Genomic DNA, 25,391 nt, shown 5'->3' with positions numbered 1-25,391 from the left:
ATATATTGCCTATATTTCTTTTTAAACCCACCGGCTAAAAGATTAAGACACTACCTGACCCAAAATATCACCCAAAGTTTCTACAGCTTTTTTCTTAGCTATTTCAGAATCTGGAAAAATGACTGGGGCAAACTTGTTACATGCAGTCATGTACGGCATGATAAATGCTCGTCACTTCTGCTGCCCAAACTTTGTCAGCCTGTGGGTCATTTTGTTTATTGAAAAACGATTGCACTGATTTGCATGTTTCTTGATGATGTGCTTTTTTTCTGTGGTAGGCCTACTCACATGCACCATGTCACTTCACGTCGTTTCTCCTCCATGTCCCACAGAAAAAAAGCTCTCTCTGCTTCGCCATCTACAGGTCTTAATCAAGGGTATGCTACGGTCCATTCGCTATTAAAAGTGCATCTTCTCTTTTTCGTGGCCATTAACCTGACCAAACAGCACGCGCGTCAACAGTTTGATTGATGTACGACTAAGCCTATTGACTAACGCTTTTATTTCTCTCCTCTGAACTATTTGACATAAGTTAACACTACGCCTATGGACATATCCGTGTATTTGTTAGGCAGGGTCGAATGAAAAAGCGGGACAGATGCTCAATTTGCCTGAGGCGGGACAAAGGGTAAAATTGCTGTACAACGTAAAGCGGGACAGGTGGTCACTCTATTCGCGCCAGTTATTCAGCCAATAAAGTGTAGGCCTATATATTTCAAAATCGTGTATAGTACTATATAAATTACAAAGGTTTAATTGGCATCTTTATTTCAAAGGACCTGACAGACTGTGACCCGAATATCATTAAAAATATTTTTGGATGACTCGTAACCGCGGGTGACCGCAGGCACCCGCTCATTTAGAATCAACCCGCGCATCACTGTTTCCCACCTTACCTTTATTTTTATATATATATATATACATATATATATATATATATATATATATATATATGTGTGTATATGTGTGTGTGTGTGTGTGTGTGTGTGTGTGTGTATAATATTTGACCAACAAATCATCATATTAAAATCATTTCTGATAGATTGCGTGACACTGATGACAGGAATAATGATGCTGAAAATTCAGATTTGTGTCACAGGAATAAATTACATTTTAAAATATATTAAAGTAGAAATATGTTATTTTAAAGTGTATAATTATATTTTCTGGTATTAACATTTTTACTATACTTTTGATTTAAATAAAAGCAGCATTGGTGAGCTTTAGAGATGTTAAAAATCTTAATTTTTCCACATTATTTTTTTTAATGGTCGTGTATATAATACAATTTAATGACTGTAAATATATATCACTGGAATTAAATTAGCGCTTTTACTGCACTGTACAAATGTTTTATTCGAGTTATTATAGATACCAACTGTAATAAATTAAATGACCTTTTTAATTTCCATAAAAGCGTCTGGGTGGAGAGGAAGTTTTGAGTTCTGAAAGTCTATGTATACGCAGCTACATAGTAATTGCAAAATATTTCATTTCAAATGAGCAAAATAAATCCTTGTTTTTTTTTTCAAAGACCTTCATCACTGAAGCAGCAATAAGCTCTCTGTAATTTAAAGAGACCACCTATGATATAACCTAAATGAACTCTTGAGTGTGTAAACTGAAAGGTTTCATTGAATGATTGCTAAAGGTTCAGATTAAGGCCTTTTTGTACTTAGGGCTCCACAGATCTTTTAACTACACTAAGCACTCATTTCTATAAAACCAAGAGGGAGAGGAGAAATATGAATTTGTGTTCATTATCATAACAAAGAGGCAGTTTAGGCAGTGTGATTAATGATCACAGGGACATCTGCGGGGTAAACCTACTCTCTTTCATTTCACGTGTGTGCACAAAAAGAGGTTGTATTCTCTACAGCTGTTTTCTCTTATTTTTCTAGTTCTAACAGCATTATTATAGTCTTTTGAGTTCTGTGTCCTCCTCATAGCCGCCATTTACAATATGGACGTGTCCCAATTGCTTGCTTTTGTTCCACTTCATAAAACCATATGTAATGAAGAGGAAGCTTCTGCAGTTGCCAAGCAGAATCTTTCATTTAGCTTGATTTCTGTTCGCAAATTTGGTTACGAAGATCCACTTCTGACTTGATCCAATCCGTAAACAACATTTAGTCAGATGTTATTGAGAAAAATTAAGAAATTTGTTGAGAACACTCAAAATGTCAATTTTCATTGCAGCTTTTCTCAGTAGATCTTTTTTTTTACTCTGCAGTATTCCTTTTTTTTTTTTTTGTTAGTAGGCCTAATCCTGGTCCATTTCTCATGTCTTTGTTGTAGCACTTTGGAGTTATTAAAGTGCTGCAGCAGAACCATGAAGCATCGACTCATGACATGAATGCTAATACTGTTTAGAGTGGAATGACTCCATTCTTCTGCAATGTCAGAGTTGGTTGCCACTTCAGCAGTATTTCAGCGCTGTGATGTGTTTGTACTGTTGAGCTGTCATTCTGATCGTGCTGTAATTCAGCAGCAATGTAGCTCACATGACAAAATGAGAACAATGTGAGATGAATATCATTTCTTAGAAGTATGCTTGAACACAATAAAGAATAGTTCACCCAAACCTCAGTGTAAAGCACTCTTGTATTATTTGTTAGTAGTTTAGATGAAATCTGCAGAGGCTTTAACAAGCTAAGATGCTCTGAGAGGAAGCCAAGAATACAGGAAAACACCACCAAAAAAAATGCTGTGAAAGGTTTTATTATTCCCACACTCTTTTCCATTTCCAATAATAGTCTCTGCCTCATTTATATTTTTATTTTTTCCATGTTTTCTCTTGTATCTTTTTGGCAGACATTCGCCCACAGAAGTAGGAGATGCTCTTTTATTTAGCTTTTCTCTTGCTGCTTATACTTTCCAAATATATATATATATATATATATATATATATATATATATATATATATATATATATATATATATATATATATATATACATATATATACATACATACATACATACATACATACAGATTGGGGCTAGTCATCTTTGAGGATTTTGAGTAAATTTCTGTTGCACAGTATGGATTTTAATCCTGTATGAATCCTTAGTCAAATACTGAAATGTCTTGTTCCAGATTCATTATTGATTCTGAACTTTTCCAGTTTTCTGTGTAATGATGAGGTACTGATGCTCGCATTAAGTGACCCCTTCCCTTAGTTATATACAGTAATCGTAAATAATAGCATCACACAGAAATCTCGATTATTTCAGTGGATTTCAATACCCATTGAAAAAACTAGATAAAGCAATTTTACATATCTTCAGAGTTATTTTTAGATTTTCAATCCTCTACTTCTATACAAAACACTAGTTGGTGTAAGTTAAATGATGAGATTAAAGCATAAATGTACTCTCACCATTTGCTCACCCGCTTGTTATTCCAAACCTGTATTTCCTGCTTTGTTTCCCATATTAATGAATTCATTTATTGGTGTCGGTGGTCTCCATCCACTTCCATTGTATTTTATTTTTAAAAAGGCAGTCTTAAATGGTTAATAGTATAAAAAAAAGTAGCCAGATTGAGTCTTGTTTTGTCTCTCACAGGACAAGTCTCAGAGGCAGAAGTCTTTGTACCCTAAGCCCTAATGTAAACCGTTGGCCAAAGTAAGCCTTTGTTTGGGTTGTAGTTGCTGACTGGTTAATTTACTGTTGCCTGTCCCCTCCGGTCCAGCACTGGTCTGGCTGAAGATGGAGTGTGGTGTTGAGGAATCCATCATTTCCTTAGAAAGGCTTTTAAAGCCATGTCTTATGGGAAGTTTTAGCATGTTCAGGTTCGTTATATGTACTTAGTGCTATGAAACAGTTGCTGGTGCATACAGTAAAGCACAGTATGACCTCAAGGTGGCCACATGCATGTACACAAACATGCTGCCATATACCACAGCTTGTCATATGGCACTTAATCACACCCAACATGATTTCTCTGGTCAAGTGCAGCCAGTGTAAACAGCCGTGGATTTGTTACATTGATGCATTTATAACCTACACAGCAGAATCACAAGTCCATGTTTGTTTCACATTATTAGTTTCGGAGAGCTCTGCTGACTGTGCACAGGAGTTTTCACTTCACATCACAGTCCATCCAAACTCTGCCTTGCTGAAAGTGCCAATTTGTGAAGCTGCAAAATTGCCAAAAGTAATTTTACCTGAAGAGATAAGGTTAGTTAAATTGGTGTTTCGCATATATTTTTCATCTAACTCTGTTCCTCTGAGAAATTTAATTAAATCCGTATAGGAATGTTGTGTGTGATTGCTTTATACAGTATGTATTTTTTACACTTCTCATTAATTTTGACCTCCGTTGTCTTATCATCTTAATTAATACTACTTTTAATTAAATATGTGATGTGTTAGTTATTTTAAATCACATTTATGTTCATATTCGGAATATGTGACCTTTCATAAATCCAACATGAAAAGAATAGTTCTCCCAAAAATGCAACTTTTAAAAGTAACTATAAAGTCAAAGGGGTCCAAAATAAAATTGGTCCCCAGTAACATAACAATAATTTTTCTGCAAAAGAAAGAAAATGCTACACAATTAAATTTTTTGGATGAACCATCACTTTAAAAAATGTTTACTATAGAAATCTCAATCCCATTCAAATCAGTTCATGAAATCACAGATGTCTTAAGTTGATAATTTTAACTCAAATGCCATTTTTTAGACATGTCTAGTCTAAGTATGTGGATTAATATGCTAGAGTTGTTATTTTTCAGAGTGGACTGGGGTCACATGGTCCATTAATTCGCTTTTTTTTTTTTTTTTTGCAGAAAGTTCTCTTTGACCTTAGTGACCTCTGAAAGGAATGAATCAGTATCTTGTAGCTGCTGCTGAGGATTGTGGACACACACATGCTCGCCAAACCATTCAGGCTAAATAAACGGCAGCGATTTAGGAAGCAGAAGTTTATGCTAGGAGGTCTCTCTGTGGCTGCACATAATAAATTTTTCGCAGGGAGCAGTTTTGAGTTTGAATAGATTGGGGTTTCTCAATCTCATCACTTTATTTACATTTCAGATTTTCCTCTTTTGTGGTTAAGATTTATATATTTGGGAAATGGTGATGCATAGCTGCAAGGCATTTCTTTTGGCTAGCCTGGAAAGCTCGAATACATTGGCACATAGGCCTAAAAATCCTTCAATTGTCATTCTTCTTCATCTATAATCAAATCAGACTGCTGACCTGGCTGAAATACCAAGAACAGTTTAGAAAGCAAGCAAACCAAAGGCCAAAATAATTTCATCTTCAACTTTCTGATCCACTTTGTGCTTTCCACAGTTATGGCCTTGCTAGGTAATAAATGTCTCTCTTTATTTGTTAAATATAAAGTTTCATATTCGCATCAGCTTAAAGGCGAACTCAGGGTTGACTTTACACCTGCAATTGAAAGATTATTACTTTCTTGTGATAAATCTTCATAACTTAATCATCCATTATTATTTTCTCATTCTTTTGCAAGTACTGCATTTCTTTCCTGCTTTGCCATTCATAGCAGGGCAAAAATGAACTCAAACATTCACCTTGAGAATTTAGATATCTGTTTGCCGTTTGATTATGAAGTTTGTTACACTTGGCGTGGTGTATCAGTAGTACCAGCTTATCTGAGCACATTCCCGTTTGAGCTGGAATGATTACTGTAGGACTGCAGCCATCTGGAACACTGGCACATCAAGTATGGAAACGTCTCAACAAACCAAGGCCAAAAATTGCTATTTTTATTTTATTTACTATTACTTTTTTCATTGATTGATGTTTATCTAAATTAAGACACTAATCAAAGAGGGTATGTAAATGAATTTAAGGGGGTTTGTTAAGTGTCAATCAGTTTAATCAAACTGATACTGGACGAATGTTAAGTTGTAAATCAATTTAAATGTTGTAAGTGGGAAGTTTGTGGTGTAGTAGCTGTCATTTGTTTGTGGTCATTTAGTTAAGATATTGCTTTCTAGTTCCTGTAAGTAGAGCAGCAGTAGAAGTAATACACTATTACAGGCCTTATAAAAGTCTAATTTGTTACATTTAAGACTAAGATAATGCTGGAGTGTGGGTTTCTCTGCTGACTCCATTGGTGTGGCTCATAGAGAATTTGCTGAGAGCGAGGCATAATAATGCTCTGGCAATTGTCTTTGTGCCTAAAGACAATTCCAAGGCTGTTTTCCCACCATAATCATATTTTTTTTATTAGACGAAACATTTAAATCGTTATCGGTTGTCTGATTTCAATGGAAAATTGGATAGCGTCTTGCGTTCTTGCTTGCTTTCTCTCAGTTTCTGTCTATTGTGTGTTGTGTGACATTTCGGTCCTTCATATTTATTTTATTTATGTTATCTCAGCTTCTGCTGCAATAAATGTTTCTCCAGTAAATGTTATCGGAGCGTGATTCCTGTTTGTCTTTGCTGCTGCCTTTCTTTGCCAAATTTGTGACCCTGAAGCACAAAACCAGACTTAAGTCGCTGGGATATATTTTTTAGCAATAGCCAAAAAAACATTAGGATGTTAAGTAAAGATCATGTTCCATGAAGATAATTTTCCTACTGTTAATATATCAAAACTTAATGTTTGATTAGGAATATGCATTGCTAAGAATTCATTTGGACAACTTCAAAAGCGAATTTGATTTTTTGCACCCTCAGATTCCAGATTTTCAAATAGTTGTATCATGGACAAATATTGTCCGATCCTAAGAAAACGTATTTATTCAGCTTTCAGATGATGTATAAATCTCAATTTTGAAAAAAGACACTTAAGAGCTGTGGCCTAGTGGTCAGTGCACATAATCCAGTGTGTTACCTTTTTATTCTAAATATCATTTGCCTATTTGTTCCAAAACTGATCTGATTTAATCAATTGGTCAAAATTAAACCTGCTGTTTAATGGTAAGGTGACATCTTCCAGACTTACAGTAGCTCTCAGGCAGAAACTGATTATAAATGGTATAATTAGAAAATTTGAATGTAGAAATTGTTGTAAGGTTTCTTGTTGACATTAAAGCTCCATGAATTTTTAATGGCAGTGCTTGGAGGTTTGTCGTCTGAGGTTGAGCTAAGTAAATCATCTCTTATAGCTCTGCACTTGTCTTCAGGCCCAAAGTTGCAGATTCATTTGAAAAGTCTCATTAAGTGCAGCGGATTACTAAGTGCAGACTTAGGTGGCTTTTATCCGTCGACTCTGCTCTCCCCAAATCCCTCATGATTACAGCCAATTTACTCATGAAGGAAAGTCAAATATTTAACACCACCCTCTTCTATCAGTCATGAAGGTTAAATGACTGTTACACGTTAGCATTCAGGAGATGGAAACACTGACAGACTTCTGAGTAAAAGTCCTTACTCTGAAATTTTGAGGAAAGGTCCAAATATACTGGTAGAAGGGCAATCTGCACATAATATGAGAGCAGCTTGTTGGTTTAAGTGAATTTTAAAAGCTAAATCCGGATATGGCATCTTGGCTATTTGGCTGTTTTTTCTTGATCCGTGCTCAAAGCAGCTTCAGAGTAAATATTCAGCTCGTTGAAGCTGAATCGCAAATCTCACGGGGTGTTTGCCTTGGCAGAATGGCTTAGATGTTGTCCAGTCATGTGCTTGTTATTTGTATGAGTAGCTGGGTATTGCAGGATTTTGGTTTGGGTTGTAGCATACTTGTGGATGGAGTAGATAAGAGTTCTAAAATTTAGTTTTTGTAATTATGGTGTCTCCTTTATATAGCAGCATATTTAAACCTCCAAGAATTTTTTTTTCTTTTTTTTGCATAATTTAAGTGCTATCAAGGCACACTCCTCTCCATTTGAATATTAATCTGTTACATCTGTTATTAACAATAATCTGTTTAAAATATTAGAAATGCAAACTGAAAATTAATCATGCATCATAGTTGGGCACAGTAGGGCCTTTATTTTAATTTGTTTTTATTTTATTTTGTTATTTCTTTTTATTTTTTGAAGTATAAAACTTGGTATATTTATTATCCAAAAACGTACTCGGTTACTGAATGTAACCTCGGTTCTCTCTAGAAGAGCGAACGAGTACTGCGTCTTAGCTAAGACGCTACGGGAAAGGTCTCTTTTCACGAAATACTGAAGCAAAAAATTATCCTTAATTTTGTATTTTTGTAAGGCGCATTTGCAGCAGTACACAGCCATAGGCAAGACGGCTCGTTCGCTCATTGGCTTGTTCTGCCGCAACTGCACAGCCTATCGAGCGCGGGCTGATGCAACATCAGACCAATAAGGGCGCTTCGCACCCTTCTTGCCACTTCCCGCCGAAACGGGTGTGGCCCAACCTATAAAAGGAGCTCGAAAAGGCTGACTCACCTGATTTATTTCATCGCCGAAGCAAACCAGAGTGAATCGTGCGCACGGCAGAGAACGCAGTACTCGTTCGCTCTTCTAGAGAGAACCGAGGTTACGTTTAGTAACCGAGTACGTCTAACAACTCACAACTAAGGGGTGAATAACCTCGAGCTGTGCACCAGCTGGAGAACACCGACCACTTCGAGGCATACAGACGTCGTGTCGACGGAGCCCTAGCCTGAGTGATGGTATTTAGCACTCCCACTGCGAGATCAGCGGGTAACCGTTGAGCGCCCACACATGGAGGGACCACAACTCCGGTTGAGGGTGCCAAATCGAGCCCCTGGCCTGCTAGAGGAGGTCCCTCCTCAACGGTACCGGCCACGGGGCGACATCTGCTAACTGCATCAAATCTGGGAACCATGGTTGGTTCTTCCAAAGAGGTGCTACAAGCAGTATTGAACATCTCGTTTCTCTCACCCGTTCTATCACCTGCGGAAGGAGGGAGACGGGAGGGAACGCATAAAGCGGGCAGCACGGCCATCTCCGTGACAGCGCGCTTTCGTTCTTGGAAAAGAACGCGGGGCAGTGAGCGTTTTCGTGGGACGCAAAGAGGTCCACCTCCGCCATGCCAAATCTCTCCCACAACAGCCGGACTGTTTGCGGGTGTAGAGACCATTCGCCCGTAGGAACATTGCCTCTGGACAGCCTGTCTGGACCCAGATTCTGCAGTCCAGGCACATGCACTGCTCTCAGCGAGCGCACGTTGTGCTGAGCCCAAACCAGGAGGCGTTCCGTCAGCCTGCACAGGTTTCAGGCCCGAGACCGCCCTGACGATTTATGTAGGACACCACGGACATGTTGTCCGCACGGACTACGACGTGGTGATCCTTGATATGGGGACAAAAGCACGTCAGAGCGTTCTCCACTGCCAGCATTTCCAGGCAGTTGATATGATGGAGCTTTTCCCGTTCTGACCATAGGCCAAAGGACGGTCTGCCTTCGAGCAGCGCTCCCCATCCCGAAGTGGAGGCATCCGTCGACACCATTTTCACACTCGGGGAAGTCCCCAGGCTTACACCTGATCGGTACCAGCCGTTCGCTGTCCAAGGTGCTAGAGCCGCAACACAGTTCTGATCGACCTTGAAATGCAGCCGGCCAGACGCCCACGCTCTGCGCGGCACCCGAGCCTTCAGCCAGAACTGCAGGGGGCACATGCGGAGCAGGCCCAGCCGCAGAACCGGAGATGCTGAGGCCATGAGACCCAGCATCTTTTGACAGGGTTTGAGCGACACGGTCGCGCCGCAGCGGAAAGAACTCGCTGCGCGCTGAAGGCCCATCGCGCGCTGTGGTGACAGCCGCGCCGTCATGGAACACGAGTTCAGAACTATACCCAGAAACAGGATCGTCTGACTGGGGTTCATATATATATATATATATATATATATATATGTATGTATGTATGTATGTATGTATATATATAACTAATTATCAAACTTTTTGGGAGCACAGAACATACGTAGGTTTTTTTTTTTTTTTTTTTTTTTTTTTTTTTTTACCTTTCTCATTTAATTAATCTCATAAAATAGAAGAAAGATGCATTTTTGAGACAGAATCCAGAGCTTATTGAACTTTTGGCAAGCTTCTTTCTACCCCAAATGTCCTGGAAAAAAAAACTGCTGCCAAAAAAAGTTTTTCTTTCTTTCACTTTTCTTTTGAATTGGTCTGTTGTGTGCTTTATCTCCGCGGATGTTATCCTCGTATGCCTGTTTCTCGTAGTTTCATTTCAAACTGATGGAGAGGAACTGACAATGGAAAAAGCCTCAGTTTTGTGTTAAACCACTTATTTCGAGACAAACTGGATTATAGACACACACACACAAAAAAAGACATAAAAGCTATATTCCACATTGGGCTGCAGAAGGCCTGACTTTGAAAACGTAGGCCGTATTATAAAGATGGACACTTCTTGTTTATGTGGGAGATGATGGAGATAGAGCCAAGCACTAAAATCTCTCTCCATCTGTGACTGGTGGTGGTTCTCTAAGGGTCTGCTGGTATCAGATTTTGTTCTGCCTTTCTAGTTGACTAGAAGTGACAATTGTTGTTTGTCTGATGGCCAGGTAGTGTGAATAAGAGAGTTTGTGTTCTTAAATTCTCTTTTCTGTTTTTTTTTTTTTTTTCTTTTCCCACACAGCCTGGGGACATTTTTGCTTGGTTAAACGCTGCCACATTTAGTCCAGCATTGTGCATCAGTACACTTCAGATACAGTGAGGCAAACACAGGAACTTTCTCAAATATGGTGTCTTGTTGTGAGAATTGGAAGGTTTTTGCCAAATAGAAAAGTCAACATGAAACTGTGTCTTTGAAGGTTTTAACTTGAGTAATGTGGCTTATTCTAGAGTGAATTGGGATATTCAGTGAGGCAAAAAGGTGTCAAACTTGATTTTATCCACTGGGACTAAATTATATAAGTAAATGAATTGGGAATCATAAAACGTTTGCGTTCCACACTATACCTGAATGTAGGTTTGTGGAAACAGTTTGCAAGAAGCCAAAAAACTGGTTAACGTTCTCCAGTAGTTCATGCTTTTTTGACATGTATGAGAACAGAAAGGAAAGTGGAAAAAGAAAATTTCAGTGGAAATCAAGTTTATTATTTTGATTAAATCTTATGAAGACAGTTAGATTTTATGTACTGATTATGTACATAATTATGATGATTTATGTAATTATGTACTCATAAGTTGTGTTCAGTAAGATCAGTGTGTTAAAAATGTGAGGTCAATTTAGATTTCCCCTTGACATAAACAACAAAAAAATGGCATTCACACACACACACACACACACACACACACAGATTGAAACCTACACAAATCCTGGGGTCTATGTGTTTTGGCTCCAAACCTGCAAGTGCTAAAAACCCCTGCTGGTTCTCGAGAGCCTGTGCAGTCCCAAACCTGCAGCCGCCTCATAAATCCTGCGAGAATCCTGTGTGCAAGCATTCACACTCCCGCATGACCTCACTGACACATCTTCTGCCTCCGCAATCCGTCTCACTCGCGCCGTCTCACCCCCACAGGGCTTAAGCTCCGTTAGACCGCCGCTAATTTGTATAGAGTCGAGTTTTTATTTATTTATATATTTATGTGTGTGCGCCCGAGAAACAGCCTATATTTACAGGCTTTTGGTGAGATTGGCTGACAGGGTCATGTGGAGTTCAGTCATTTTCTCTTATGTGCACTAAAATGACGGATGCGTCTACATCACCGCACTTATTTGCAGAGATCTATACCTGTTGAAATGTATGAATGTCGCTCGTACTTTAATCCGTTTGACTTCACAATCCTTTAGTGCTAGATGAAGATGTTGATACATCACCCCAAAGCTCTTCTAGCCCCTTTGAAAATCCCATATCTATGAAGAGAAACATTCAGGGGAGAAGTGTCATTAGATGTGAAGACATTTTAAAAGCCTTTTTTCATGGTATGAATTCTTTGATTACAAGGATGTAATTATGCCTATATATACTGTGTGGCCGTCGCTCTCCTACTTGTGTAGTTCACTAATAAGGGACAGGAACTGCCTCTGTACTACAGATGAAGAGAAGTATGTGTGGACTTTCAAGTTTAATCAAAAGGAAATAGCAGAGCTTGCTAGCTTTGATCTTACAGCTTTGCTTTTTGTACCAAAAAAAATGCTGCATGAAAGTCATCATTGACGTTTTTATGAAACATGGCAGGCATCTTGTTGTCAGTCAGCTGTCCATGAGAATCATCACAATGTCTTTTCTGTGTGAAGATAACTAGTGATGATGGTTGAGTAAATATAAGATGACCCATTAAAATTGTCTATGCAATTATGTGCAGATATTACACTGACCTCAACACTGTTGTTTGCAAGAACAAAATTAAAAAGCATACTTAAAACTGCAACTATCTACAAAACAAAGTTTAAGTGAAGCTTTAATATAGTTCTTTACACCTAACTTAGACTTTATTTACATTTTTTTGTATATCATTATCAATATTGGTAGTTTAAGAATCATTACTGAATCGAGAACATTATCGGAAAGCTCTACTTACTGTAATATTTTCTTCGAACTAATTTTCATTTTAGAGGTATACAGTATGTGGGCATTTGTGACCTTCATACCAATGCGGTTTAGACCTATCTCAAAGTACTTCTGTGTTTCTCTTCAGTCGGCCCGTTCTGCTCAGCCTCTGTAGCCTGCTGCTTCAGGACCCCTGTGGGACGGTCCCTTTACGACCTCTTTCCTTCAGCCTACAGTTCACTCCGCTGGGACGTTCACGTTCCACCTGAAACAGCCAGCTGTACTGTATGCACGGAATCAAAACACCTTCAGATCTTATCAGTTTTTATCATGTAAACCATTTTTATTCATTACAATATTTATAATGTTCATTTCTAACTGCACTGATTTTATATGTGTTCAAGCTATTGTTGTAGTTCTGTTGCTTTAGTATTCATCTTTCGCAATCGTTAATGCACCCATCATGCCTTTCGGTCAGTAAACTTAAACAGATGTCACAGGAACTGAGAGACACAGGTTATTAACTTGATGTTGTCCAAGACTTTAATTGGTGACAGACTGATATGTCTTACAGACATAGTTTTTTTTTTTGAGTGTGCTGCAAAACAAAAGAACAAGCTTACATTTTAAATAGCTTTTTTTTTTGTCTATTTATTCATTTTGGGAGAAAAATTATTTACAGGAAAAAAAAATTTGAATGTAAACAAAATGTACAAAATAAAAATTATAAAAGTTTCACACCCATAAAGTATGTTTATAAAAATATTAATCATTATATATTTTTATTGTTTTAAGAATTCATTAAGTAAAAAAAAAAAAAATGTTTTACATTTCTATTTTTCTCTTGGTGGCATGTGGCTCTTTCTGTCATATCACAGATTCAGAGCTGTGTGCCTGTCATGTCTTACGGTAAAGGTCATGTCGTTCGGGACATGCTCTATACATCTGTGCTACATAACATGATTACATGGGAAGTGGCCTGTTACAGACATTTCCCCTGTGAGTAATAATATGCTCTTTGTCTAAACCAGAGATGACCAAAACCAGGACAAAAAATCTATACTGTATAAAGCAGCTGGACATTAATGCAGAACACATACTCACTGTCTCACAGTCATTCTGTTAGTGAGTCAGCTGGGAAGAGGAGTATTTCACTGTGAGTTACAATAAATGGTGTTATAGACTGACAAAATGGTTCACAAATAATGATTAGGGAATGCTTTCAAACATCAATCTTTAGTATGAATGTTTTCCAAATGTACATAACATCTTGTAAGGGTTATGAAATAAAAATGAACATTTTTATGATTTACTTACATTGTTTCAAACCAGATGAATACAAAATGAGAATTTTTTTCGCGTTCTTTTCCATACATTTAAAGTGAATGAGATCTCTTTCATTTCTCTGACTTCCTTCACTTTTATTCTGCTTTTTAAGCAGTGTTAACATCCTGCCTAACATTTCCATTTGTATTCTGCAGGAGGAGGAAAGTCAGAAAGGTTTGGAACGACAAAAAAATGATTACAAAATGTTCATTTTTGGGTAAACCATCCCTTTAATGGTGATTGACGAAGGCCTTGAAGTAATCATTTGCGTTTTTGTTTGCCGTCTGTACCGAAAGAGTTCCGTGTTTGGAGGAAGTCCTAAAATTGCTTGAGGGTATCCATGATCCAAAAACAACACTAAAAGGAAGGCGTACTGAACTCCGCAGCTGCTCTACCAGCTACTGGTCAGGATTCCCTCCTTTTACTTAACATGTAAAATATTCAAACACTCCATAAATACTCTAAAATCATTTTCATGCTGGAGTGTTTAATATCAGCACTGCGGCATGATGGATTGGCACCTTTATGAGGCCATATCTTGTTTATTTTATAAAGTCTGTGAAAGCCGGCTCTATGAGACAGAGATGAATTGCGGCACTGCCTTGTGATGCGACGTCAAGATGTACTCACTGACCAGCCGTCAGTGACGCTACGTTTATTATTGTGGCCTCTCTGAAAAATGTGGAAAATGTGTGTCTACATTAGCCAAGAGTTAAAATAGTTTGCAGTGACTGGAGATGAAAAGGGCTGATTCTCATTAACCATTCATTGATGTCACAATGAAACCGTAGTATGTGCATGTGGTACAGTATGTATTGAATAACTGCAACAAATTGCTAATGAAGGCTGCTTGTGTTCCAGAATGTGCTCCAGTGTTTATTTTTCAGGTCACAATAATATTTAGTGCAGTTGGAATGTATTGGTCAATCTTGGTATTGGTAATAAACCTTGTCCAGATGTAAGCACAAAGGATTTGAAAAGACGAAAGGCATACAGGAAAAAGATAGCATTTGATATTGAGTGCATTCGCATTGTGGTATTTTCCAGTCAAATTTTGTTCTCATGTTTTTTTCCCTGATTTTGTTTTTTCAGAAAAAGTTTTTTTTTTTTTTCTAAATGAAATCAAGTTCCATTTTTATATGATGTACAGTAGGTTGGATTTGGCCAGCATAATGTATTTTGTGAATTTTAATATGTTTGATTCTGCTTAATCCTCTTTGAAATCCCAGTCTTTTGATTGATGTTGTTTTTCTCTGTTTTTGTTTCTCAGAAGAATAACCTGCACCTGCTGTTGAGCGTTTTTCTGCTGGGCTTCTGGGGTGTCATACTTTTGGCTTGCCGTCTTTACTGGATGGGAAACAAACCTCCGAACTTTTCCAACTCTGACAACCCTGCAGCGGACTGTCCTTGTTTCCTAACTAGGATGCTAACATTCTTTTTTCTCCCCGCAATGAACATTTGGCTCTTCCTGTGCCCTGACATGCTAAGTTTTGATTGGTCAATGGATGCTTTGCCTCTTGTGAGGAGCCTTGCAGATTGGCGAAACCTCCACACCGTGGCCTTCTACACCTCGCTTCTAGCGCTGGCATGGTTTGGGCTTTGCCATTACCCAACCAAAAGCAAGGAGACCAATGGGAAAGCACATCATGTAGCAAACGGGAAGTCCACAAATGGACACAGTTGTAGCTCTGATTATGAACACTCAACTTTTTACTCAAACTCAGTGCAGATGAATGGAGCAAATGGTACTGCAAAACACCATTCATCGTCTTTGCCCACCACAGAGAGTTTGGTGGTCTTCTCCTTGGGTCTGCTGGCCATTCCCTTCATCCCTGCCTCCAACCTATTCTTCTACGTAGGCTTTGTGGTGGCGGAGCGAGTACTGTACATCCCTAGTATGGGCTTCTGCCTGTTGGTAGCAGTGGGGATGAGAGCTTTATATGTCAGATTGAGGAGGAAGTCCTCCAGAACTTTGGTGCTAGGCTGCTCAGCAGCCCTGGTCCTTCTTTTTGGGATTAAGACGGTGCTGAGGAACCGTGACTGGCAGAATGAGGAGATGCTATACAAGTCAGGGATATCTGTGAACCCTGCTAAAGGTAATTTTAACACACTGGGGTCTGAGGAGATTTGGGGCCCTTCAGATATTTTGACATGACTTGACATTTGTACTTATTTCAGCTACTTATAAAATGTAACATAGTCCAAGTAATTCAGGAGATTCTACCTCCCCTGTATTGAATGACATTTCTACCTATTTTCCAGTGTTATTTTAGTACAGTTGAAATAATATTTTAGTTTTTAGTAATATTTTGAATACTTTTTCATATAATTAATTGTTTTAGTAAATTTGTGTTTTGTCATTTTAAGGTGCATTTTTATAATTTTTTTAATTTAATATTTATTTAATATTTTATTTCAATTTTTATTACAGGTAACAAAATGTTATTTTCTGGTTTTAGAAAACTATAAAACCCTGCAAGATACAGGTAGTGTAAATCTTGTTTATGCAGCCATATTATAATATTTAGTTACCCAAAGTCATATTCCCATTCATCTACACTACAACTAGGCGATGTTAAAGAGCAGGTCATATTGTATTTTAAAGTTTCCTAATATTGTGTTGAAGTCCCCTACAACAGGTTTAAATGCATCTAAGGTCAGAAAACATTGTAATTTTTCAGAATATACATTTAATATTATAGTCATTTGCCAATGACAAGGAAACGATTCATTCCAAGCAAGTTCGGAGCAAACCCCTCCCTTCCACAATCCTACTCTGCTCTGATTGGTCAACTGGCTAAGCCTGTTATGATTGGTACAGAGAAGAGTACTTGATCCAGTTATCGAGTGCTAGTATTGACAAAGCACCTTTATATTAAACAATATAGCGCTCCAATCCATTCTTATAATAATGACATAAAATACACTACTGTAATGTTTGAAGAACAACAGACAAAAACGCTCTATCTTAACTTTTAATCTGAACCCAGAACAGCTGTATCACAGGAGCACCAGCTGAAAACCCTATGACTGCCAGTGCAGCAAAATAAACAGCAATTACACTATGATTGTAAAGTCTGTGTGCTACACTACATTCTTTATTATTAAACAAATTAATTAGAATAACATCAGTCTACATTAATAGACACATTCTTAGGAAATAGTGGGTTCACAGCGAATTATCAGAACTACTTCAGTAATATGCTTCACATATTAACACAAAAACTTGATATTTTAAGCACTCAGTTGAAAATGTACACATAAAGTGTCAAGCTTACTTACAGGTTGTGATTGGGAGAGCTTGCTAGTCCAAATTTAAAAGATTAGAAGCCAGCGAATATAAAAGCCAAGATGAGAGAAGCAGTCCTTGATAAAATGACATGCACACAACAAAAAGGTTCGAAAATATGATGACTTAAGGCAACTCTGAGTCGACTCTCTCTTTTGAGAGACAATTTCTTTATTTACCATGCACTTTTTTGATTAACAACTTTGTAGATTGTTTTAATGTAAGGATAGCTATGTTATAAACTGCAAATTAGATATTTAAAAAAAAACATATGACCTGCTCTTTAAGTGTTACTTAACTTAAGGGTGACAGCAGGATGTGTTGCAATCATTTATTCCCCAACAAATGCTGCTGCAAACCAAAAATGGAAGTTGCTCATCATGAAAAGTTTTGAGGGTTTACGTATCAAGTTTCCTCAGCCTCTCTTCATTTCTGTACTCATTTGATCTATGGCTCAAATATTTAAATTTAAAACTGAAACATTTACTTAATCATTTTTCAGTAAGTGATATAGACATTTATAAAGTGTGCATTGACATAAAAAACAAAAACACATTTCCTTTCTAATTACAAAATTCCGTACTAATTTCCAGTAGCACAGCAAATATTGCTTATTTAATTGTAAGCACAAAATGATGATTTAATGCATTAGGATCATTAGAAGTTCCCCCAGTTTGACATGGATTCATGCATCAATTTCACTTTGTGTGTGGAGCAGAGCCACTGAACTGTTAAATTATCATCATCTCTTATTGAATTCCATCTATTAACGACAGCCAGTTATCTTTATTTGTTAAATCTCTCAAATTGATTATCAAAATTTAATTTAAATCGTTTATCAAGCCAAACTGGATCAGTATGACTTTGTATCACCTCCCGTGCACTAGCTCCTTTCATGGCACATATACTATGCATGGGTAGCATCTAAAATTGCATTATTATAATGTAATTCTTTTTTTTCCCCTTGCTTGTACCTCTCATAAGCCTTTATGAATTTCAGATTCTGTATCCAGTTTACTATGTGACTTGGAAGCCCAAAACGTTTGCCAAGTTTCACATTGTTGTGCTATGATGTAACTTAACCAACCAAAATGCAACATTGTGAAATTTTATGAAAACATTCTGCAGACCATATCAAAGATACCAATAATAAAGTAACAAAAATGACACAGAATTTATGTATTTGGTTTACCAGAAATAGAATGTTATGGAAACAATGTGTCTACCTAGCACAATTTGCCTATATATATATTTCATTTTTTTTTTTTTACTGTATCTATTTTTTAGATGTTCGTAGATTTCTTGTATTTTCAGAATGTTAATACATTATTCTCCTTTCTCAGCTTGGGGTAACTTGGGAAATGTTCTCAAGAACCAGGGAAAGGTGGTGGAGGCCGAGCGAGCCTACAGGAACGCTCTGTACTACCGGAGGAACATGGCTGACATGTTGTATAACCTGTGAGTGAGCAAACTTCTTCCTGACAGCTGACTTTATTGATCTGTCCTAGTAAAGCTGAGCAAATCTCCTGAGAGGCCAGACTATGACTGTCCCCAGATTCATCAGCCTTCCAGAGGACGGTGTCAGGGACCCACTAGACACATTAACCCCCACAGTTAGGGCATGAAGGCACTTCATACATAATTCATATACCGCACACGTTTGGGCTGTACTCAGTTATCCATATAAGTAGCGGGGATGGGAATCATTAGGCATTTCACAATCCAATTTGATTTTAATTCAGGGTGTTGTGATGTGATTACAAAATGATTTTCGCTGCATCTAATTTTTTCAACAAGAGCGTATCCAGTAAGTGAGTTTAGAGTGATAGATTTTGCACAATACATCATACATGGGATGTTTTCCTGCATATGCTTTTTTTTTACAAATAACATTATATTAATAGTAAAAAATAATTTGCATGGAAAGCCTTCTGTAAAATTAATACAAACACAGGGCTTTGACTTTTTCATTTTCATTCTCTGGATTTCATAGTTTCGTAGCTGATTTCATAGTTATTTAACAATTAAATATTGTTCAGTTGAATGCAAATAGAGTGAATATAATGAATATCATTTTATTACCATATTATTTTAAGTGTGTCTTTTTCTTACTGAATATTTTGTTCTGAAAATACAACAGGTTTGACTTTTTTATGCTGTAGGATGTTAGTCCATCTATTTAAAATGTCCCCAGATGATTTAATAAATAAATAAATCGATCTTACAGGGCATTTGGGAAATAACTTTTTTCTTCCCACTAGCATTTGTAAACGAAGTACAAACTCATGGCTTTGAGTTTGTTTGTTTTTTTCTTTGGAATTTGATTTCATAGTTATTTAACTCCATTAAATGTCCCGAAAAAATAGTTAGATGTAAATGGAATGAATTTAATGGTTTGTTTTTTTCTTTTTCCTTTTTGTTAATTTGAATTAATTCTGTTATCCATACTTTGTAACTGTTCTTGTTCTCATGTTTCCTTCCTTTTGGATTGCAGGGGTCTATTGCTCCAGGAAAACAACAGATTCTCAGAGGCCCTCCACTACTATAAGCTGGCCATTGGGAGCAGGCCAACACTGGCTTGTAAGTACAGCTCCTCTTTTTATGAACAATTTCAAGCCGCCTCAGTCCGCACTGTGTCCATGCAACTACAAAATTAAAAGGTCTGTGTGTGTGTGTGTGTGTGTGTGTGTGTGCTCGGACTAAGTCCAACATTAAAGAAATAATGATGATTCACAGGCCTACACAGTCACTCTGTTTCCACTCTTGTCAAGGGATGATTGACGTTTGATTCAATTTCAACAGAAAAAAAGAATCTAGGCCAAAATCCTTTTATATTATCTGGCCCAGTGTGGATGCATTTGCAAATGCATGCGCTATTTTTGGCTGTTTTAAAGTTTCTCATAGAATTTTCCATGTTGTTTTTAGTGTCATGGGAGGAAATTATTGCTACTCTGCTTGAATGACTAGATTTGCCCAGGGAGACAATTATCATGATGTGTGCAGCAGGCTCTGGGGATTTTTAAGTCAAATTTTGCTTTACAAATGGACATTCTCTATTCTCTGATCAACTAGCTGGTCATAAGGATGGTTTAGGGTAGTCTAGTCTACCACATTTTGTAGGAGATACATTTTTAATAATACAAAAGAGTAAATAGTAATATTCCGAAATATATTTATTAATAAATACACAGGTGAATCAGCGTATTAGAATTACTTCTGCAGGATTATGTCATACTAAATACTAAAGTAATGGTTGCTGAATTTGGATTTGCCATCATTAATATTAAATATCAAAATGAAAAAGCATAAAGGTGGCAGAAAACAAAGTGCCCACAAAACATACAAATGTTACAGAGTAATATATAAAAGGTAGAAAAAATAAATTGAAAAGAATATAAAATAAAGAAAATGTAAGAAAAAATAAGAATTTGTACTCAACACATAAAACAGTAATAATAACCCATTAAATAAAGAATTATGATTAAAGTCATGTTTTTGCATTGGTGCAAAACTTGAAAGAACCCCCCCCCCCCCTGAATTTCAGAGCAAAAATATCTTCTCACTCTCTACTTTCCTCACATGCCAATTTAGTGCAGTAGCATTTCCTCCCATGTTAATGTGTCGAGACATCTGAAAGAGATCTGTAATCGTTTGAGATCAGAGCACGCACATATTGCAGCTCTGAGGAGAGCGATGGATGTCTATCAGTCCCTGCTGCCGGAGTTCTGATAGATTGTCCCGTCCTGTGATATAAACTCATTTAAATCTGTGGTTCTGTGTGTATCTATGGTCTATTAAGAGCATCTGAATTGAGCCTGCAGCTGGAGTGGATATTCCCCTGCTGATTTAGATTTGATTCTGGCTGGCTGAATAGTGAATATGTATTGGCACCTTATCGACTAGACTGCAGGCTGCTGATCTGCATAAATCAACTAGTTCATTCCTGCAGCCCCAGTGGAGCTCTTTCTCTGACCTTCAATAAGCCTCATTACCTTTTGCACTGATATTCACCCTTTCCTCTCTCTTTCAGCTGCCTACTTGAACACAGGGATTGTCCTGATGAACCAGGGCCGTCTAGAAGAGGCCAAGCGCACTTTTGTCACTTGTGCCGATATCCCAGATGAAAACCTGAAGGATCCTCATGCACATAAGAGCTCAGTCACCAGCTGCCTGTATAACCTGGGAAAGCTTCTTCATGAGCAGGGCCACCAGGAGGTGAGACACTCTCCAGATCAGTTAAAGCCTTTTGATTTCAATTCTGTACACACCAAATCTGAGGTTACGATTCACACCACAGCTTTTCAGACCAATACTTTAACCATGAAATGTGTCATTTCTGACTGTTTTCAAACTGGGTTCCCTAAAAAAAAAAAATTATAAAGAGACAAGAACGATTATCAAAATGTTACATTTCAGACTCTTGAACTTGATTTAATTGGCTTGTTTTGTTTGTGAAAATTAAGGCTTGGACTGAATAGACTTAGTCAGAATACTTTTGTTGAATTAGTGGTGTGTTCTGTTTTTAGGAGGCCATATCTGTATATAAAGAAGCGATACAGAAGATGCCCAGGCAGTTTGCCCCGCAGAGCCTTTATAATATGATGGGTAAGTATGACGCTGTCTAGAACGCTTTGTTCCAGAGTCAGATATATTTTTGTATGACTTATACAAAAATAAAAATAAAAAAGCCATTTCTCCATTACTCCAGTCTTCAGTGTCAAAAGATCCTTCAGAAAGTATTTTATACTGATTTAGAGCTCAAAAACATTTCAAATTATTATCAGTGTTGAAAACATTGGTGTTTCTTATTATTTTTGTGGAAACTGTGATGCAGTTTTTCAGGATTCTTTGAAGAATAGAAAGTTCAAAAGAAAAGGATTTATTTTTTATTTATTAGATTTTTTTTATTTTTTTGTAAAGTGACGTCATTACAGTAACTTTTGATCCTTGATGAATAAAACTATTCATTTCTTTAAAAAATTATCATTATTATTACAAATGATTAAAAATAAAAAGAATTTAAAGTGCCCCTATTATGGGTTATGAAAGGTTCATATTTTGGTTTTGAGTGTCCCCAACAACAGGTTGACATGCATGCAAGGTCCAAAAACACATTCATTGTCTTATAATATGCATTTACTTTTACCTTATTTGCTTAACGACTCCCAAATAATTGGTTTGTCCAAACCCCTCCCTTGCTGATGCTAATCTGCAGTGATTGGTCAATTGGTCTCATTTTCAATACATCATGTCTGTAATGCCTGATTAAGCGGTGTTTTTGAGTGCAGTGCTGCTTTGGTTACATCCGTTACCAGGGAAACACCTATTTTTATGCTCCAAAAGCAGCAACTAGTGGCAAAAAATGAATTTGCATTTTCATTCATACTAAGCTAAAAGACCTACAAGTGGGTGGGCAATATGCTAATATTTCAAGTTGATGTCAACATGAAATGGCTTGGGATTCGTTTTAAAAACGACTCGTTTCAATGATTCAGAGTCGACTCTTTCTTTTGAGATACAATAACTTTATAGACGCTACACTTTCAGATGTAAAACTTTGCAGGATTTTTTTATTCATTTACAGATGTATTACACAGGGCATGAAAGGTAATTTTCAAAAATCCCAATCCTTTAATATTGTTGCAATGTTTGTTGTATTCTTATGCTGATTGTTTTCTGTGATGTAATGGACTGTTTTTCTTAGCAGAGACTTTAAGCTCTCTACAAGATAGTAAAATCTACAGGATAAGCTAGTTAAGCTGTCTACACGATCATAAAATAATTTCAAATCAAATCAATAATTTATGTCTTATATATTTATTTGGTAAGCAGTTGTGTAATAAGTGGGATCATGTATAGTCAACAGGCCATTCTTGCAAAATAAATCCCTTCAGGGTGATAAAAGACCTCACTGTCAGTCTTATTTTACACCAGCTTCACAAACAAGATAAATTAGAGGCTTTGTACAATACAGAGAGCGTGAGAATCGTTCTGTTTTATTTAGAGCATGGGAGCAGACTGTTAGATTTTAATATCTTATGCAACACATTTACAAACCCACTGCCTTCAGCCTTTCCCTCCCATCTCATTTTCTCACAATTATCTCTTAACTGTTTTTTTCTGTAATACTTTTTTCGTTTCCCCATGTTCCTTTCTTTCCAAGTGCATTTGTTGTTAATTGTTCGGGTTTGTGTTCTTTTGTTTGTTTTCACTGTTTGAACTGTATTGAGCTCGTTCTAACAGCCAAAATCGACAGATGTCTCCTCTGACCAACTGAGCCAAATACAGATTGACTGAGGAGGTCCGATTGTATCTGTTAAACAATTCTTTTAAACTGCTAAATATACCAGCATGTGGATGATTTGTACACTACCATTCAAATTTGGGGTAGGTAGGAGTTTTTTTTTTGTTGGTTTTTGTAAGAACTATCTTAACAAGGCTGGATTTATTTGATCATAAAATAAAACCATTTTAATATACTTTAAAATGGAATTTATTCCTTTATGATGGGAAGTTGAATTTTCGGCAGCCATTAGCCACGTGATCCTTCAGAAATCATTATAATATGCTGATTTGATGCTCGAGAAACATAGTTTTTCAGGATTCTTTGAGATATAGAACATTCAAAAGAATAGAATTTATTCAAAATCAAAATCTTTTGTAACATTATAAATGTCTTTACTGTAACTTTTGATTACTTTAGTGCATCCTTGCTGAATAAAAGTTTTTTTTTTATTGCTAAATTCATGATCACACTCTTGCTGTTAGGACTCTTCAGAAACAATGTTTTTCTATTGCACAAAACACATGCGTGACGAATGAGGAGTTGTTTTTTTGCTCAAGATTCGGTAAACGAGTCAGTGTTTTCTGTATTTCTTCAAAATCTGCATTTCCAAAGCAATATTCATGTTCATTTACAAACATGGCACGAGTTTTGTGTGACATCATCATTCCCAGCTGACATTAGTGAACCTTCTGCAGTGTGTCATTTTTTTTTTATCTTTAAAATAATAGCTGAAAATTCCAGCGTTATTTGAATTAGGCTGTTTTAATGACTCAAGTGTCCTATATTTGACATTGGTGTGGACAAGACGTCTATTGAGACTGGCGGGTCTTGTTAAACCCCAGTGTAGTCACGTATGCTCTGCTTATGTTATTTTAGCTCTAATTACATTACATTAACATTGTTTAGGCTGGGTTATCTCAGGGAAGTAGCTGTGATAGGCTCTTCTGTAATCTGTCTTAGAGGAGCCTGTGTTTTATTGCAGGTGGGTGGGGAGCTGGAGGCTGGTGGAGGTATTAGATGATGTTTAAAGGATAGGAGTGTGTGTTTATACTGGTGTCATAAGGAGTCCGCTCTTATGTCTGGATTTATAAGAGTAGGGTTGGCACTGGGACAGGCATGGCTTTGAATTGCTGAGCTGAAGACTGGAGCACAGTATTTTTTAGAGTAGTATACATGGGTCATTATCACTGTAAAGTGCCTTTTAACCCTCACAGTACTCAAAAAAATAATAATTGTTTTAATTTCCCATTCGCTTTGTCATGTCATAAATAGTAGACAATTAAGGAATTTAGAAACATATTATCTGGCCATTCATTTTTGCTTTCAAATTATAAATACAAAAAATTATTTGTGTAAACCAAGTGTTTTAAAAAAAAAACGCATACAATTCATACATGTATTTTTATTATTATTTGGAGAAAACTGTGATATTTGGATGCAGTTTTTTTGTTTGGATGTTATTGCCCCTACACTTAGCTACTGAACACACTGGATTATATAGATATGATTGAATTATTATTTAAAATATTATTGTAAAATATTAAGATGACAGGGTGGACCAGCACATGATGGGGTGGACACATAATGCAGAACACACAGAACATGGCAAAATATGACAATGAAACATTTATTAAACTTTGTAATAAATATTACATCCTCAATCACATTTATATACCCCTTCCCATTCATTTTAGGTTTAAGCAATATTAACTACAAATGAATGCTTATCTAATAAAATAAAACTGAATAAGTAACTAAATAACTAAATGGGTTTCACTCAGCGCTGGTTTTGCATAAACCGACGGAGAATCACATTTCATCGAGTGAATCTTTGTGGTTCATTTTCAGTTGACTGCTTCTATTTGTGCCATGGAATAAACCATGGCGAGGGGCGTGCTTATGTGCTTCCTTAACTTCTGACCTTTTGACCTGACCCCTGTCTCCTCCCCTCACAGGAGAGGCCTACATGAGGCTGAACAAACTGACAGAGGCAGAACACTGGTATAAGGAATCCCTCCGAGCCAAACCAGACCATATACCTGCACACCTCACTTACGGCAAGCTCCTGGCAATGACGGTAAACTCACTTTCTAATGGACACTGACTGAATAAGGGATT

The 25,391-nt window shown here is 37.0% G+C and overlaps 1 protein-coding gene across 1 annotated transcript in view; it reads left to right on the top strand.

Annotated features, from left to right (window-relative positions):
* Positions 1 to 25,391, top strand: part of tmtc2b (transmembrane O-mannosyltransferase targeting cadherins 2b) — a 111,426-nt gene that overhangs the window by 68,239 nt on the left and 17,796 nt on the right. Inside the window, exons 3-8 of the mRNA XM_059506763.1 lie at positions 14,969 to 15,794; positions 18,331 to 18,445; positions 19,482 to 19,567; positions 21,018 to 21,202; positions 21,514 to 21,592; positions 25,229 to 25,350. Of these exons, the coding sequence (XP_059362746.1) occupies positions 14,969 to 15,794; positions 18,331 to 18,445; positions 19,482 to 19,567; positions 21,018 to 21,202; positions 21,514 to 21,592; positions 25,229 to 25,350 (1,413 nt within the window). The remainder of the gene's footprint in view (positions 1 to 14,968; positions 15,795 to 18,330; positions 18,446 to 19,481; positions 19,568 to 21,017; positions 21,203 to 21,513; positions 21,593 to 25,228; positions 25,351 to 25,391) is intronic.

The sequence above is a fragment of the Carassius carassius genome, chromosome 23 (assembly GCF_963082965.1).
Source record: "Carassius carassius chromosome 23, fCarCar2.1, whole genome shotgun sequence".
Lineage (NCBI taxonomy): Eukaryota > Metazoa > Chordata > Actinopteri > Cypriniformes > Cyprinidae > Carassius > Carassius carassius.
The sequence above is the reverse complement of the archived record's forward strand: the minus strand, read 5'-3'. Positions and strand labels throughout refer to the sequence as shown.